Consider the following 14,398-nt stretch of genomic DNA (forward strand, 5'->3'; position numbering starts at 1 on the left):
TTATCTAGGTCTTGTTGCAGTGAAATACCCTGATTCCTGTCAATTCCCTGCCAACCTTAGTATCATTAGTGATCATATTATCATCAATAGTTGCACCATTCGTATAAGTGGACTAATTTGGTTTATCTATTTCCTCTTAGTGTTAAACTTCTGCAAAAAATTCTTTGCTGCTTTTCTTTTCATTTTTAGCACAAGACTTCTAATAATCTGCTTGCTCATCCCTTACTCCATTCTCTGCAACAAGTTTCATCAAATTAAACATATACACTAACCGTTTATAACTGATTTAATAATAAAATAAAATAAAATGATACAAAAGACTGTAAAATAATATTTACAAAAAATATGATTATTTACAAAAAACAATTTACAACAAAAATAAAATAAAATAAGTAAATAAGTTAAAATGCATTAAAATATAAATTTAAAATTTATAAAAACACTATTAAAGCTTTTGGAGGTGTCTACCTCCTTCCTCAGCAATAATGAATATTTAAGCGACACATCCTTAAGTACCAGGTTCACGGCACACGTGGATGACCAGGCGCATACTCGGTATTCCTTTCACTTGTACCAGAACCGGAAGTGGTCTGGGGACGTGGAAAACTAAAACGTTTATCTCTGGCAAAAACCACCGCCTCAAAAAGGGGGTGAAGCCTAACTCCCCTGTCTCTGTTCATGCTATTGTTGCCAGAGGATCCAATCCACAGACTTTCCAGCCACTTGCGGTCCCATAATCTATGCGCCCGGTCAAGGATGACAGCGTTGTCGGGGGAGATCTGGTGTTGTTTTTCCCAATAGTGCTTGGCAATGGCGGATTTATTGAGCTCTGCGGTCCATATCACTCTTGAATGTTCCCCCAGACAGTCCTTGAGACGCTGTCCTGTCTCCCCCACGTAACATTCCCTACAATCCGGGCATGTGATCTCATATACGACCCCACTACTAGAATCCCTAGTAATGGCGTCTTTGACCTGTGACACTACTGTGTGCAACCTCCGGTCTGGGAGCTGCACACAGCGTGTCTGAAAGTCGCAAAGCATCCTTGCAATGCGATCCGACAGGCCCGGATAGTAGGGAACATAGGTTTATAGGAAACCAATGTGTAGGGTCCAGTACACACATTATAGGATGGTACAGACTGCCCAACATAAAAATAGTGTGGCCAGAGCACTTTTGGGTAGGGTGAGGACACATTGCAGCACCTCTGAGGAGAGGGAGAAGGAAATTAGGCAAATAATGACGGATCTTATGAGGTGCGGTTACCCCCAGAGGGTCATTGATAAATACAATAGAGAGGAAGAGCCCAATCGGGTAGTTCCGCCTGTACCGCTTACCACAGTCTATGTTTCCCTGCTATCCAGGCCTGTCGGATCGCATTTCGAGGATGCTTTGCAACTTTCAGACACGCTGTGTGCAGCTCCCGGGCTGGAGGTTGCACACAGTAGTGTCACAGGTCAAAGACCCCATTACTAGGATTCTAGTAGTGGGGTCGTATATGAGATCACATGCCCGGATTGTGGAGAATGTTACGTGGGGGAGACAGGACGGTGTCTCAAGGACTGTCTGGGGGAACATTCAAGAGTGATATGGACCGCAGAGCTCAGTAAATCCGCCATTGCCGAGCACTATTGGGAAAAACAACACGAAATCTCCCCCGACAACGCTGTCATCCTTGCTGGGCGCATAGATTCTGGGACCGCAAGTGGCTGGAAAGTCTGTGGATTGGATCCTCTGGCAACAATAGCATGAACAGAGACAGGGGAGTTAGGCTTCACCCCCTTTTTGAGGCGGTGGTTTTTGCCAGAGATAAATGTTTTAGTTTTCCACGTCCCCAGACCACTTCCGGTTCTGGTACAAGTGAAAGGAATACCGAGTATGCGCCTGGTCATCCATGTGTGCCGTGAACCTGGTACTTAAGGATGTGTCGCTTAAATATTCATTATTGCTGAGGAAGGAGGTAGACACCTCCGAAAGCTTTAATAGTGTTTTTTGTCAATTTTAAATTTATATTTTAATGCATTTTAACTTATTTACTTATTTTATTTTATTTTATTTTTGTTGTAAATTAGTTTTTTGTAAATAATCATATTTTTTGTAAATATTATTTTACAGTCTTTTGTATCATTTTATTTTATTATTAAATCAGTTATAAACGGTTGGTATATATGTTTAAATTTGTGGTATGAATAATCCCAACCTTAGAGGCCTTATTGCGGATATAGTTTCATCAGTCCATGTGAGTGTTTTTGACAAGAAACACTCACATGAACTGATGAAATAATGTTGCGTTAGAATGCATCAACTAATGATGCAATAAATAAAACTTCAGATTATGTGGAGCCAAGTGTTTTCATTAAATACGATTTTTTTTTTTTGGCTGATACTGTAATAATAATAATTATTATTACTAATTATAATGGAATTTGGTCTAGACAAATGCAAGACCCACTGATTGCCCCAGGGAAAATTAGTCAACCGAAACTACCAGCTGCAGACTGGTAAAGAGATCAAAGCTATGGCAGAGGGAGAGGCCTACAAATACTTGGGATGATACAAGCTCAGCAGTTACAGCACAAGGAAATTAAGGCCTGCCTGACCGAAAAATACCATTAGAGACTCAGAAATCTGCTGAAAGCAAAGCTGAACGGAGGGAACACAAGTTAAAGCCATAAACACCTATGCAGTTCTAGTACTAACGTATTCCTTCGGGGTCATAGATTGGACTAACACCAAGCTGGAGGATATCATGAGAAAGACAAGGACAATGATGATCAAGAGCTGCCAACACCACCTGAAGTCAGCCGTGGAGAGACTGACAATTGCTCAGAAAGAAGGAGGAAGGGGCTTGATAGGCCTCATTGAGCAACAGAAAACAGCGATTGCTAACCTGAAGGATTACTTCCAGAAGTACACAGCAGCACTCCACCAGGCCATAAGGAAGATAGACAAGCAGTATACCCTACTCAACCTAAGCAAGGAGTCCCCTCCCAACCAGGAGGCACAAACGAAGCTAGAAAGATGGGCAGAGAGATGGCCATGGCAAACACTAAATTATCTCCATCAAGATCACATAGATAAAATTGCTTCCAATGCATGGCTCATGAGCAGGATGCTCTTCCCTGAGACTGAAGGATTCGTGCTCGCCATCCAAGACCAGGTAATCAACACTAGAAACTATAGAAAATACATTGCCAAGGAGCCCGGAGTATCCAATGACACATGTTGACGATGCCACTTGGCCTCAGAAACGATCCAATGCATCACCGCAGGCTGCCAGGTGATCACCCAGAATGAGTACACTCGTAGGCATGACCAGGTATTCAGGATAATACATCATAAGCTAGCAAAGAAATACCAGTTGATCAAAGAAAGTGTACTGTACTACAAGTACGAACCCCAGCAGTACTAGAGACCCCAACCTATAAGCTGTACTGGGACCAGCCATAATAACGGAGAAGACAATCCCACACAACAGCAATGAACTGGCGCACTATGATCTCCGTTGTCGATGCGCCAATAAACACCAAAACAACAACACCCACACAACAGAACGGACATAACCCTTGTGGACAAGAAGGAAAAGGCTACCTATCTGATTGACATAGCAGTACCCAATACTGGCAACCTGCAGAAAACCCATGGAGAAAAAATCGGGAAGTACACGAACCTAAGACAGGAGATCAAAGAAATGTGGCATATGCAACAAGTTACGACTATCCCGATCATCGTGTCAACCACGAGTATGGTGCCAAAGACCCTACATAACAGCCTAGCAGCAATAGGTCTCCCAGTGAACACCTATAAGGAACTCTAGAAAGTCACAATCCTAAACCCCTGTAGGATAGTCAGAGAGTTCCTTGACCAACAGTAACACCAGACATAACAACAACCACCCTGTGTACTTGGTAGTAATACTCATCACGAGGTGGAATCCCTAATCAGGGAGAAATAATGAGTAATAATAGTAATAATAATTATTATTAACATTATTATTATTATTATTATTACTAATTATAATAATAGTTAAGTAATCAATGCCAGAAACTATAGAAAATACATTGCCAAGGAGCCCGGAGTGCCAGATGATACATCAGCGATGCCGCATGACCTCAGAAACGATCCAATACATCGCTGTGGGATGCAGGTGATTACCCAGGCTGAGTGCACTCGTAGACATGACCAGGTAGCCAGGATAATACATCAGAAGCTTGTGAGGAAATATAAGTTGATCAAAGAAAGTGTACCATAGTACAAGTACGAACCCCAGATAGTACTAGAGACCCCAATCCACAGACCATACTGGAACTACACCATAATAACGGATAAGACAAACCCCCACAACAGACTGGATATAAAACCTTGTGGACAAAAAGGAAAAGGCTACCTATCGGATTGACATAGCAGTTCCCACACTGGCAACCTGCAGAAAGCCCATGAGAAAAAAATCAGGAAGTACATGAATCTAAGACAGGAGATCAAAGAGATGTGGCATGTGCAAGAAGTAACAACCATCTTAATCATCGTGTCAACCACTGGTATGGTGCCAAAGACCCTACATAACAGCCTAGCAGCCCATCAAACGCCTACAAGAAACTCCAGAAAGTTTCAATCCTTGAACACTTGTAGGGGGCTCACATCTGGTGAGTATGGACTTGACACACCCAGGGTCCTGAGCTTGGCTAATAATAATAATCAGAGTTCCTCGACCAACAGTAATACCAGACATAACCACCCTGTGCACTTGTTAGCAGTACCCGTCATGAGGTCAAAGCTCCAATTAGGGAAAAATAATGAGAGAAACAATAATAATAATGTGTTGATGTATGTGATAATGTACAAGATCCTGACCAGCTGCATAACTAAGAAGATATCAGAACATCATGGCCAAGCAGCAGAAAGGAGGTAAGTAGATGAGCAAAGGATGCAAGGAGCAATTTGACCATTGATGTGGCAGTTATGGAGCAAGCCTACAACAAGCACACTGTAACCTATACACAGCCTACTTTGACTACTACACGGTCTTAAACTCTGTGCCCCATAGCTGGCTGATAGAGAGACACTGAAGATCTATAAAGTCAACCCGAAACTGAAACATGTCCTAGAAACAACCATGGCAAAATGGTGGATCACCATCAGGGTTGAGAACATCACAACCAGACTGATCTCTCTCTCTCTCTCAGGAGAGATTCCTCTCCTGAGAGAGATCAGCCCTGAGCCCACTATGTTCTGTCTAGCACCCAACTCACTGTCCACTGTGCTCAATAACAGCAAGTATGGATATACCCTAAAAGAAGGGAGGAAGAACCTGTACATCCTCTCTTACCTGATGTACATGGATGACAACAAATGTATGCTGCAACCAAGAATCAACTCCAACAACTGCTTTAGATCACCAAAGGGTTCAGCATTGACATCAGGGTGCAATTTAATCTAGATAAATGCAAGACCCATGGATTGCATCAAGGAACTCTGTTTGGCCAAAACTACCAGCTGAAGACCAGTGAAGGGATTGAAGCCATGATAGAGAGAGACCTACAAATGTTTCAGTTTGATGCTGGCTCACTAGTGAGAACCCAATGAGATCAAAGCCTACCTGACAGGAATATGATCAGAGACTGAGGAGCCTGCTGAAATCAAAGCTGAATGGTGGGAACGTGTCAGAGCCACGAACACCAGTGCCGTCCCAGTGCTTAGTGACTTAGTGTTTATTGTCTAGCAGCACTGGGGGCTCCCCAACTCCATATAGTACTCTGTGATATATACGGTTCCCTGTAAAGGCCAGAATGTGCAAGTGTAGGGTTGTGTTGTTCTTCTGAACAACACAACTGTGTTGTGGGTGCTGTGGGGGCAGGTCCCTTGTGGGATCCCACATTGCCTGTCAGTAACACTTCTGGGTGAACTCTGAGAGCACAATGAAACTGTTCTGGTCAGTGAGGAAAAAGTGCTCTTGTCCAGATGGAAGCCCTCTCGTGGATGTAGTAAGACGTGCTCTGGAGTCTTCATAGTTTGTACAAAATATGCTCCCAGCTTTCTGGGAGCTCACAGCAGCAGTGAGGATCCCAGTGATGCCAAGTTCAAATTTGGTATTTAGTGAGCCATGGCCAGTGAGAATGAAGGAGATAAAGAGACCAGGGGCAAACCAGGTGGGAGGCTTAGGCCTGGTGAAGGTTATTTGGGGAATGAATCTTTGTAACAAGACCTCTAGGAGTGGAATCCCAACGCACTTGCCAAATCTGATAAAAGTGATTTGAGGTGTTTCTTTTTTCAATTTTTGAGTCAATTGCCAAGTTCACTCTGTAATTTAGGATAGTGGTTGGAATACCTCTCTTAAGACAGTAGGATAGCCTGCTTCGGATAACCTCCAGATCAAGGTACTCCTGCCCACCAAGACCTGGAGGGCAGGAGTACTAACAGTACAGCATGCCCTAGAGATGGTGAGGAGTATGATACATTGTATTGATTGTAGCTTCTTTGAATTCCTGACAAGTGTTGCCCTGTAAGCCCAGGCACCAGCCCCATAACAAATGATAGGCAAGAAAAGGGGCCTTGTAGAGCAGGGTGAGGGAATGACTATGGAGGCCCAGTCCTTGTGTGTGATCCTTTTCACAAAGGCAGAGTTGGTGTGGAGTAATAGTGAGGGTGCTGTCAATAATAATTCCAAGATATTTTAACTCAGTGACTAAATGAATGGTTGTGCCACTAATCTTAATACCAGGGGGGGTGCCTAATGTCAAGTTTTCCCTTTAACAAAATAGCCTTGGTTTTGTCTGCTGTTTTGGAGAGTTTGCATTCTTCAATCCATTTGGAGAGGAGGCCAATAGCAATGTTAGCTCAATCTTCAAGGAGACGTCTAGAGTCTGCCCAAATGGTGAGGACAAGGCTGTCAGCAAATGCTAAGCACCCCTACCTGCCCAAGATCTAAGGTGAGGAATTCATCCAGAACAACCGACCAAAGGAACAGTCCAAGGGCTGAACCCTGCAAGCAACCTTTAGTGACAACTAGAATACCTCGCCCTGCCAATGTGACAGGGTGAGGTAGTCTAGTTGAAGACTGTGGTGACATGGTAAGGAAATATTTCTCCTCTGTAGCGTTGGCAGCTTGGATAAGATGATAGATTGCATCACCGGTACTGCAGCCAGCCTTGAAGCCAAATTAGCTGGTGGAGCTGAGGTTATGAGTCTTGTAGTGGGTTGAGAGACAAAGGAGGAGTTGCTTAAGGACTTTTCTGAAGATAGACAGTGGGGTGATTGGGTGATATGATCTTGGGAGAGCAGTATTTGCGTGGGTTTCTGCCAGTTTCTTTAGGACTTCTACCTCAACTAGGTCAGGCCCAGGGAACCTCCTGTCTTTCATTTTTGCTAAGGTGATAAACAGCTCTTCTCTGGAAAATGGTTGTTCAGTTAGTGGGTTGTACTGATTGTGGGTGCATATTTCTATTTGATGTGCTGAAGAGGGCTGCTCATCCTCAGGGAGAAGGTGGTCCAAGATCTTGTTGACTGTGGCATCCCAGGAGCAAGTCATAGTGCCTGCAGGAGTGATCGTCAGTTGATTTCTCCCCTGTGAGCTTGTCAGTTATGACACGGTAAACAGGTCCCCATGGGTTGCTGTTTCCTGTAGAAGAGACAAGGGTGCACCAAGATTCTTAATTCTAATAAGGTTGGTGTATCGGTTTCTCAGGATCCTATATGCTTCTGTACAGGCATCATTCTCAGGCTCGAGCAAAGAGGCCCTGGCATGTTGGAAGTCTTTCCGGGAGGATTGAACAGCCCTGTGGAGATGGTCCAATTCTGGACACCACCATGGAAGAGTTCTGTGATGGGGGGTTCCCCTCTTTGATAGCTTGGTCACAAGCGTGATCTTTGTCAAATTATTTAGCCGGTCAGTGGCCGGGACAGAAGCAAGGGAGGCAATATTATCATCAGGAAGCTGAGACAAAAAGGTCCCAGTTGGCAGATTTCAGGTTATAGCGGATGATGTTGTACAGCGTTCAAGAGCCAATGAAATCAGGATAATCGTGGATGAGTAGGACAATGAAATCAGGATAATTATGGATGAGTAGGACATTGCAGGATTTATTGCAAGAACAAATGTAACCAATGAAATCAGGATAATCATGGATGAGTAGGACATTGCAGGATTTATTCCAAGAACAGTACACTCACTCCTCCAAGGCACAAGGCTATGCTAGAAGCTTCGGGGTGATTGGATGTTCAGGTGAATCACCCTGGACCACAAATGTTATTTGAGTCAAAAAACTGCTAGCTTCAGGGGAGATACAAAGACTAAAACAGATTAACAGGAGCCACAGGCAGGGGTGAAAGTGATTACTGCGCTGCTTCTGTCAAACATGCAGCCATCTGGACAGCAAAGTGTAAGTAGTTGCAAGGCCTACTGAGGGGCCTCAAGAAACAAGCAAATTGTAGGGTTATGCTCTTAATTAAGAAGAATATTAAATCTAAGGCAGCCATCTAGTTGACTTGGGTGACTAGTGCAACATTGAGTCAATTTGGTGTGATATAAGCACTAGAAAAACAAAATTGAGAGTAGGAGTGTGTTATGACTGTGATGAGTATACAAAACAGTTATACAGGGAAATAGAGTGGGCCAGCAAATCAGAATGTCTCATAATGATGGATTTTAACTTTCCAGATGTTGAGTGGAATTTGTGGATTGGCCACTCACACATGAGCAGGACTTTTGTGGGTTTCTTGGATAACTTTTTTTCTAAGGCAGCATATTGGAGGGGCATCAAGAGGAAGCAGTACTCTTGATCTGTTTCTCAGCAGTGATTCTTCATATGTTGAGAATCTGTAGGTAAAAGATCACAGTGTACTAATGTGGAATTTAATTAGCATTAGCAAAGGCACGTGATGCAAGAAAGCAAGCTTATATAGCATCAGCCAAAAAAAAAAAAAAAAACCTTATTTCACCCATCCACTCGCCCCAGATGTTAGTATTAGTAGAGGCATATGATGTTTGTCAAGTTCTGCCTTGAATCTATTTAAGCTATCAACTTTTACAACGACAGATGGAAGTTTGTTCCAGCAATCAACCACCTGCTGGCTAAAGGCAAACTTCCACACATCTAGCCTACAATCATCTTTCCTCAATTTGAATTTATGCCCTCTCAGGCGATTATTCTAAGCAAGAGGAAGAATCCCATCAGCATTGAGAATGCTCAAACCATTCAAGTCTCTATACACCTCAATCAGATCACCTCACAGGTGCCTAGTCCTACATCCTTCTTAAAATGAGGCCTCCAGACCTGTATACAGTACTGAAGGTGTGGTCTGACCATTGCCTTATACAAGGGGATAATCACCTCCTTATCCCTTGCTAGAAAAATTCCTGTATATCATTGACAAGACACCATGAGCTACTCTTGCAGACTGTCTGCACTGCTCAGAAAACTTCATATCTGTCTGCACAATTACACCCAGGTCCTTTTCATTCTCCACCACTGTCAGCGTGGCACCACACAGTTGATATGTTACTCTGGGATTACTGTTTCCCATATATAGTACTTTACATTTGTCAATGTTAAACTTCATTTGCCATCTCTCGGCCCATCTGCCCAACTTTTCTAGATCCTGTTGTAGCAGTGTACTGTCATTAGTGTCATTAACAACCCTGCCAACCTTCGTATCGTCTGCAAGCTTGGACATTAAGCCTGATATACCATCATCAATATAATTTATAAATACAGAAAACAACAATGGACCCAACACTGAACCCTGAGGGACTCCACTAATAACATTAGTCCACGAAAAGCAGTGTCCATTGATTACCACTCTCTGTCTTCTCCCACTCAACCATCCCTTTATCCATAGCAGCAATTTGCCTCCAATACCACACTGCTCCAATTTGTGCAGCAGTCTTCCATGTGCAACAGTATCAAAGGCTTTTCTAAGATCCAGATATATGATATTAAAGTTATTCTTTGCATCCAGTTCCTTTGTGACTACATCATAGTATCCAATCAAATTAGTCAGACAAGACTTCCCCTTAACAAACCCATGCTGTGTCCGAGCTATAACTGAAGTCTTGTCTAGATGATCCTGCAATGCTGTGCCTCCATTAATTTCCTTGGAACAGAAGTTAAGCTCACAGGTCTATAATTACTTGTGTCAGCCTTTGATCCTCCTTTGTGAATTGGGGTCACATTTACACATTTCCAGTCTATGGGTACCTCCCCTGAGTCCAGGGAAGCTCTCTCATAATTATGGCTAAAGGTTTGCTTACTTCCTTTGCCGCCACCTTTAATAGAACTGGATAGATTCCATCCACCCTAGGTGCCTTTCTTGTGGGTAGTTGATTGTTGGAACAAACTTCCATATGTCATTGTGAATGTTGATAGCTTAAAGAAGTTCAAGCAAGAACTGGACAAATGTTAGAGTGAATGGATGGATGAAATGGGGAAAATTTTTTTTTTTATTTTTCTCTCGATGCTGGATGAGCTTTGTTTCTTCCATCATATGCCTCCACTAATGCTAATGCTAATATGCATTAAAAATGCATTAAGAATGCTAATAATGGTTCATGCATGCATGAATGCTAATGCTTCGTGCATTAAGAATGTGCAGATAAAGGAACCACTATGTAGCAGAGATCATAGTGTATTAAAGTGGGATTTACTTAAAGATGTAACTACAAGAAAAAATTCATTAAATTCATTTGTACAAGTGACTACAGTGGTCTCAGGCAGATTTTAAATTCTATACAGTGTGATCAACTGATGATGTTACCAAATTCTCATTTAGCAAATTCTAAATGGGAAGCATTCATCTTGGAAGCTACTAGGGTTTTCATACCAACTAAGAAATATTGTTAAAGATTTAGGCCTATATGGATGTAAGATGAACTAATTAGACTCGTGGCAGAGAAGAAAAAGAATGCATGGAATATCTATAAATAATAATGCAGCACAGAAGCCTGTGGTTGATGTAAGCTAGTCTGTAACGAAGTCACAAAGGAGGTTAGGCAAGCAAAGGCAGATTACGAGAAATCTTTGGCAAAGGATGCAATGAAAGACATCAAAGACTTCTTTACTTATATAAACTCTAGAAGGAAGGGGATGAATCAGATTGGTCCACTTAATATCGATGGTTTGACTGTTGATGATCTGGCTCATGTAGCTGACAAAGTGAATGAGTATTTTGTATTTACATTCACATGTACAAATACAGGAACTCCCTGACTTACGTAAGAGTTTTGTTCCACGAAACGATTCTGTTGGATTTTACGTTAGTCGGGGAATTTCCCCCATGCTTGTGCAGCACACTCACAACTGTGCTCGCTGAATTGACTGAATCAAAAAAAAAATGTTCGACGAACATGTAAATAGAATTATTTATTGTATTTATTCAATTTTTTTATCTCATGCGCAGGAAAAATTACAAAAGCATGCAATTTTAAAAAATTTCAAAATTATAAAATTACAAAAAAAGAGAGGAGACAGGCATAACATCAGTAAGTTTTACCTCTCTAGCGTCATGAGATAAAAAAATGTCTTCAGCTGATAAGTACGCCACTATAAAATGTCTTCAGCTGATAAGTACGCCACTGCGTACTTATCAGCTTTTGATACTGTTGCACAGCAAAGGCTGCTGTTCTGTTTGGAACAGAATGGCAATAAGGGCAAGTTGCTGCTATGGTTGAGTGGGAGGACAGACAGTGGTAATCAATGGGCACTGCTCTTTGTGGACTAATGTTATTATTTGAGTCTCACAGGATTCAGTGTTGGGCCCATGGTTTTCTATATTTATCAATGATATCGATGAAGATATATCAGGCTTAACGTTCAAATTTGTAGACAATACGAAGGTTGGCAGAGTTGTTAATGACAGTACGCTACTGTAACAGGATCTAGAAAGTCAGGCAGATGGGCTGGGAGGTGGCAACTGAAGTTTAACATTGACAAATGCAAAGTACTGCATCTTTGTGAAATATTCTATAACCACCATTTCTCAATTTAAATTTATGTTCCTTTGCATGTCCTCTCAGAAAGAGTAAAGATATCCTCAGCATTTACTTTGCTATACTTTTTAATTTGCTCTGCTTTCAATATCTCAATTATGTCACCACACATTACCTATTTTCCAGATTCTATAATTTACAGAACCTCTTAATTATCAGGAATGCTCATTTGTGCCTGCACGTAATCTCAGTGCTCTTCTCCGTATCCTACCCAAAATATCTAAGTACTCTCTAAAACCAGGTTTACAAATTTGCATGCAATATTCAAGATGTAGCCTAACTATTACTTAATATAGTGGGATAACCACATCTTTATCCTTGTAAGAAACATTCTTGTATACAAATGACAACACTTTGTGAAATGTACAGCAGCCTGTCTACACTGATCACTGAACTTCGTATCAGACTGTACAGTTACCTCTAAGTCTTTTCCATTATCAACTATGCTGAGTTTGGTACAGTAATAATTTTGGTATTTCAAAATTATTTTTTTCATCCAATTCCTTTGTGATAAGTTCACACTAGCTAATTAGATTGGTCAGGCATGACCAACAAATCCATACCAGGACTGCCTTATAGCTCCATACCTATCAAGATGAACTTGTATTACTTCATTACTATTAACTCCATTATTTTCATGGCTGAAGCCTCTGGTCAGCAGCTTGAACAGAGGGTTAGAAAGTGTTTAACTGCATTCCTTTCTCAGAATTTTTTCACTTGACTTGCGAAATTGTGTCAAGTTATCCCAGGTACGTCTCCATTCAGATGACAAAATCCTGCCATCGGCCAACTGCCCAACTGGATGCCCAAAATTTCTCTAGGAATCCCTTCCTTTAAGGCATACAGTAGGCTAGACCTCACTACCAGCAGGCTGGCAGGAAGTTTCCCTGCCAACAGACAGAGTCTCAGTAGTGACTGTTTCTACAGGTCTTGGTGACACCCAAAAGAGCAAATCTTTGCACAGAAAGAAGGGATTTGCAAAGTGCACTGATGGTGGCTCTCCCTCACCAAGCCCCTAATCATGCATAAGTCATGATTAGAATATAGATGTTGTCATAGAGGAGGCAGAGGGCCCTCCCCTTTATAGCCAAATCAATCGCTGGAGCCCCTCCCCTTTATAGCCAAATCAATCGCTGGAGCTTGGCATATAGCTGCTTCACCTTTTCCTTCAAATAGTTGGCATGGGCCACAAAGCACATCCACTCTTCAAGACAAGCACACAGGTACATGGTCTGTATAAAAACATGAGTAAGAGGCCCTCAGAATGACAAACAGGTGGCTGCATCGAGCTAAACCAACCTTCCAGCAAGAGAGCAACAAAATTCTGTGCAGAAACCTCAAGCTTGTTATTATTATTATTATTATTATTATTAGCTATATGGTGCAAGGAATCCTGAGGCTTATGCTGCACCAGCCAAAAAAAAAAAAAAAATTCCCGAGTTACCCTGAGAGAGAGAGAGAGTCAAAAGGGAATCACCAAGAAAGAGAATGATGATATCCAGCTCAGGACCCTGGGTGTGCCAAGCCCATACTCACCAGATGTGAGCCTCTGGGGTTCTTATGCAGACTGAACCAAGATAATGAAGGGTCCAAATGGGCAGCTGCCTTCTCTTCAAGCTCTCTGTGGAAGTTGCCAACCCCCCACTGCTTTCTCCAGGAATTTTCCAAATGGATATTTAATTAGTTCTAGCATTTTCTGTATAACTTTCAGTAATTTCCCATTATCTCAACCAAGGCAGTATATTTCTGAATAGAAATATACTGCCTTGGTTGAGATAATGGGAAATATACTGAGGCAGTATATTTCTGCATAGAAATACACTGCCTCAGTATATTTCTGAATAGGCTACCAATAATAATAAACCCTGGTTTACTAATATGTAGAATAATAGTGTTGCTATTTCAAACAGACTGCAGTTTCTTGTGTTATGACTTTTAAAGAATATATGAAGACTTTGTTAAAACAAAAGGTTTTTTGTATATTTACTTTTTTTTTAGGTATAAAGCAAGTTTTGAAGAGTTACTAGAATATGAAAGTGTTAGTGAAAGTGACAGAACCATTTTTCAAAGGTATTGATACTGAAATATTACGTGAAGAATATTTTTTATTAGGTTACACTATTTATAATTGTTCTGATAATTCTTTTTAAATACTAAGGAGGTCAAGTATTAAACAGTAAATTCATCTGTGAGATTTAAATTAAATTCCAAATTTCTGTGCGTGCTTTGTATTACCTAGCTCATTGAGAGTGTTGCCGACATTCTCTCAGATATGCCAAGCTGTGCTTGCTACCTCTGAGTCTAAAACACTGATGGAACTGATATTCGGGTGACACTCAAGTCAAGTGGACCTATTTGCGGTGAAGTCTGGTCTGTCTGTGTCAGCCAAATCCTCTGCTTGCACCTTCACGATGGTGG

The 14,398-nt window shown here is 41.6% G+C and overlaps 1 protein-coding gene across 1 annotated transcript in view; it reads left to right on the top strand.

Annotated features, from left to right (window-relative positions):
* The window catches only part of Pdk (pyruvate dehydrogenase kinase), a 218,202-nt gene that overhangs the window by 30,660 nt on the left and 173,144 nt on the right, over positions 1-14,398 (top strand). Inside the window, exon 3 of the mRNA XM_090381828.1 lies at positions 13,979-14,050. Within this exon, the coding sequence (XP_090237954.1) occupies positions 13,979-14,050 (72 nt within the window). The remainder of the gene's footprint in view (positions 1-13,978; positions 14,051-14,398) is intronic.

This window comes from Mastigoproctus giganteus, chromosome 9 (assembly GCF_048544385.1).
Source record: "Mastigoproctus giganteus isolate SK-2022 chromosome 9, ASM4854438v1, whole genome shotgun sequence".
Lineage (NCBI taxonomy): Eukaryota > Metazoa > Arthropoda > Arachnida > Uropygi > Thelyphonidae > Mastigoproctus > Mastigoproctus giganteus.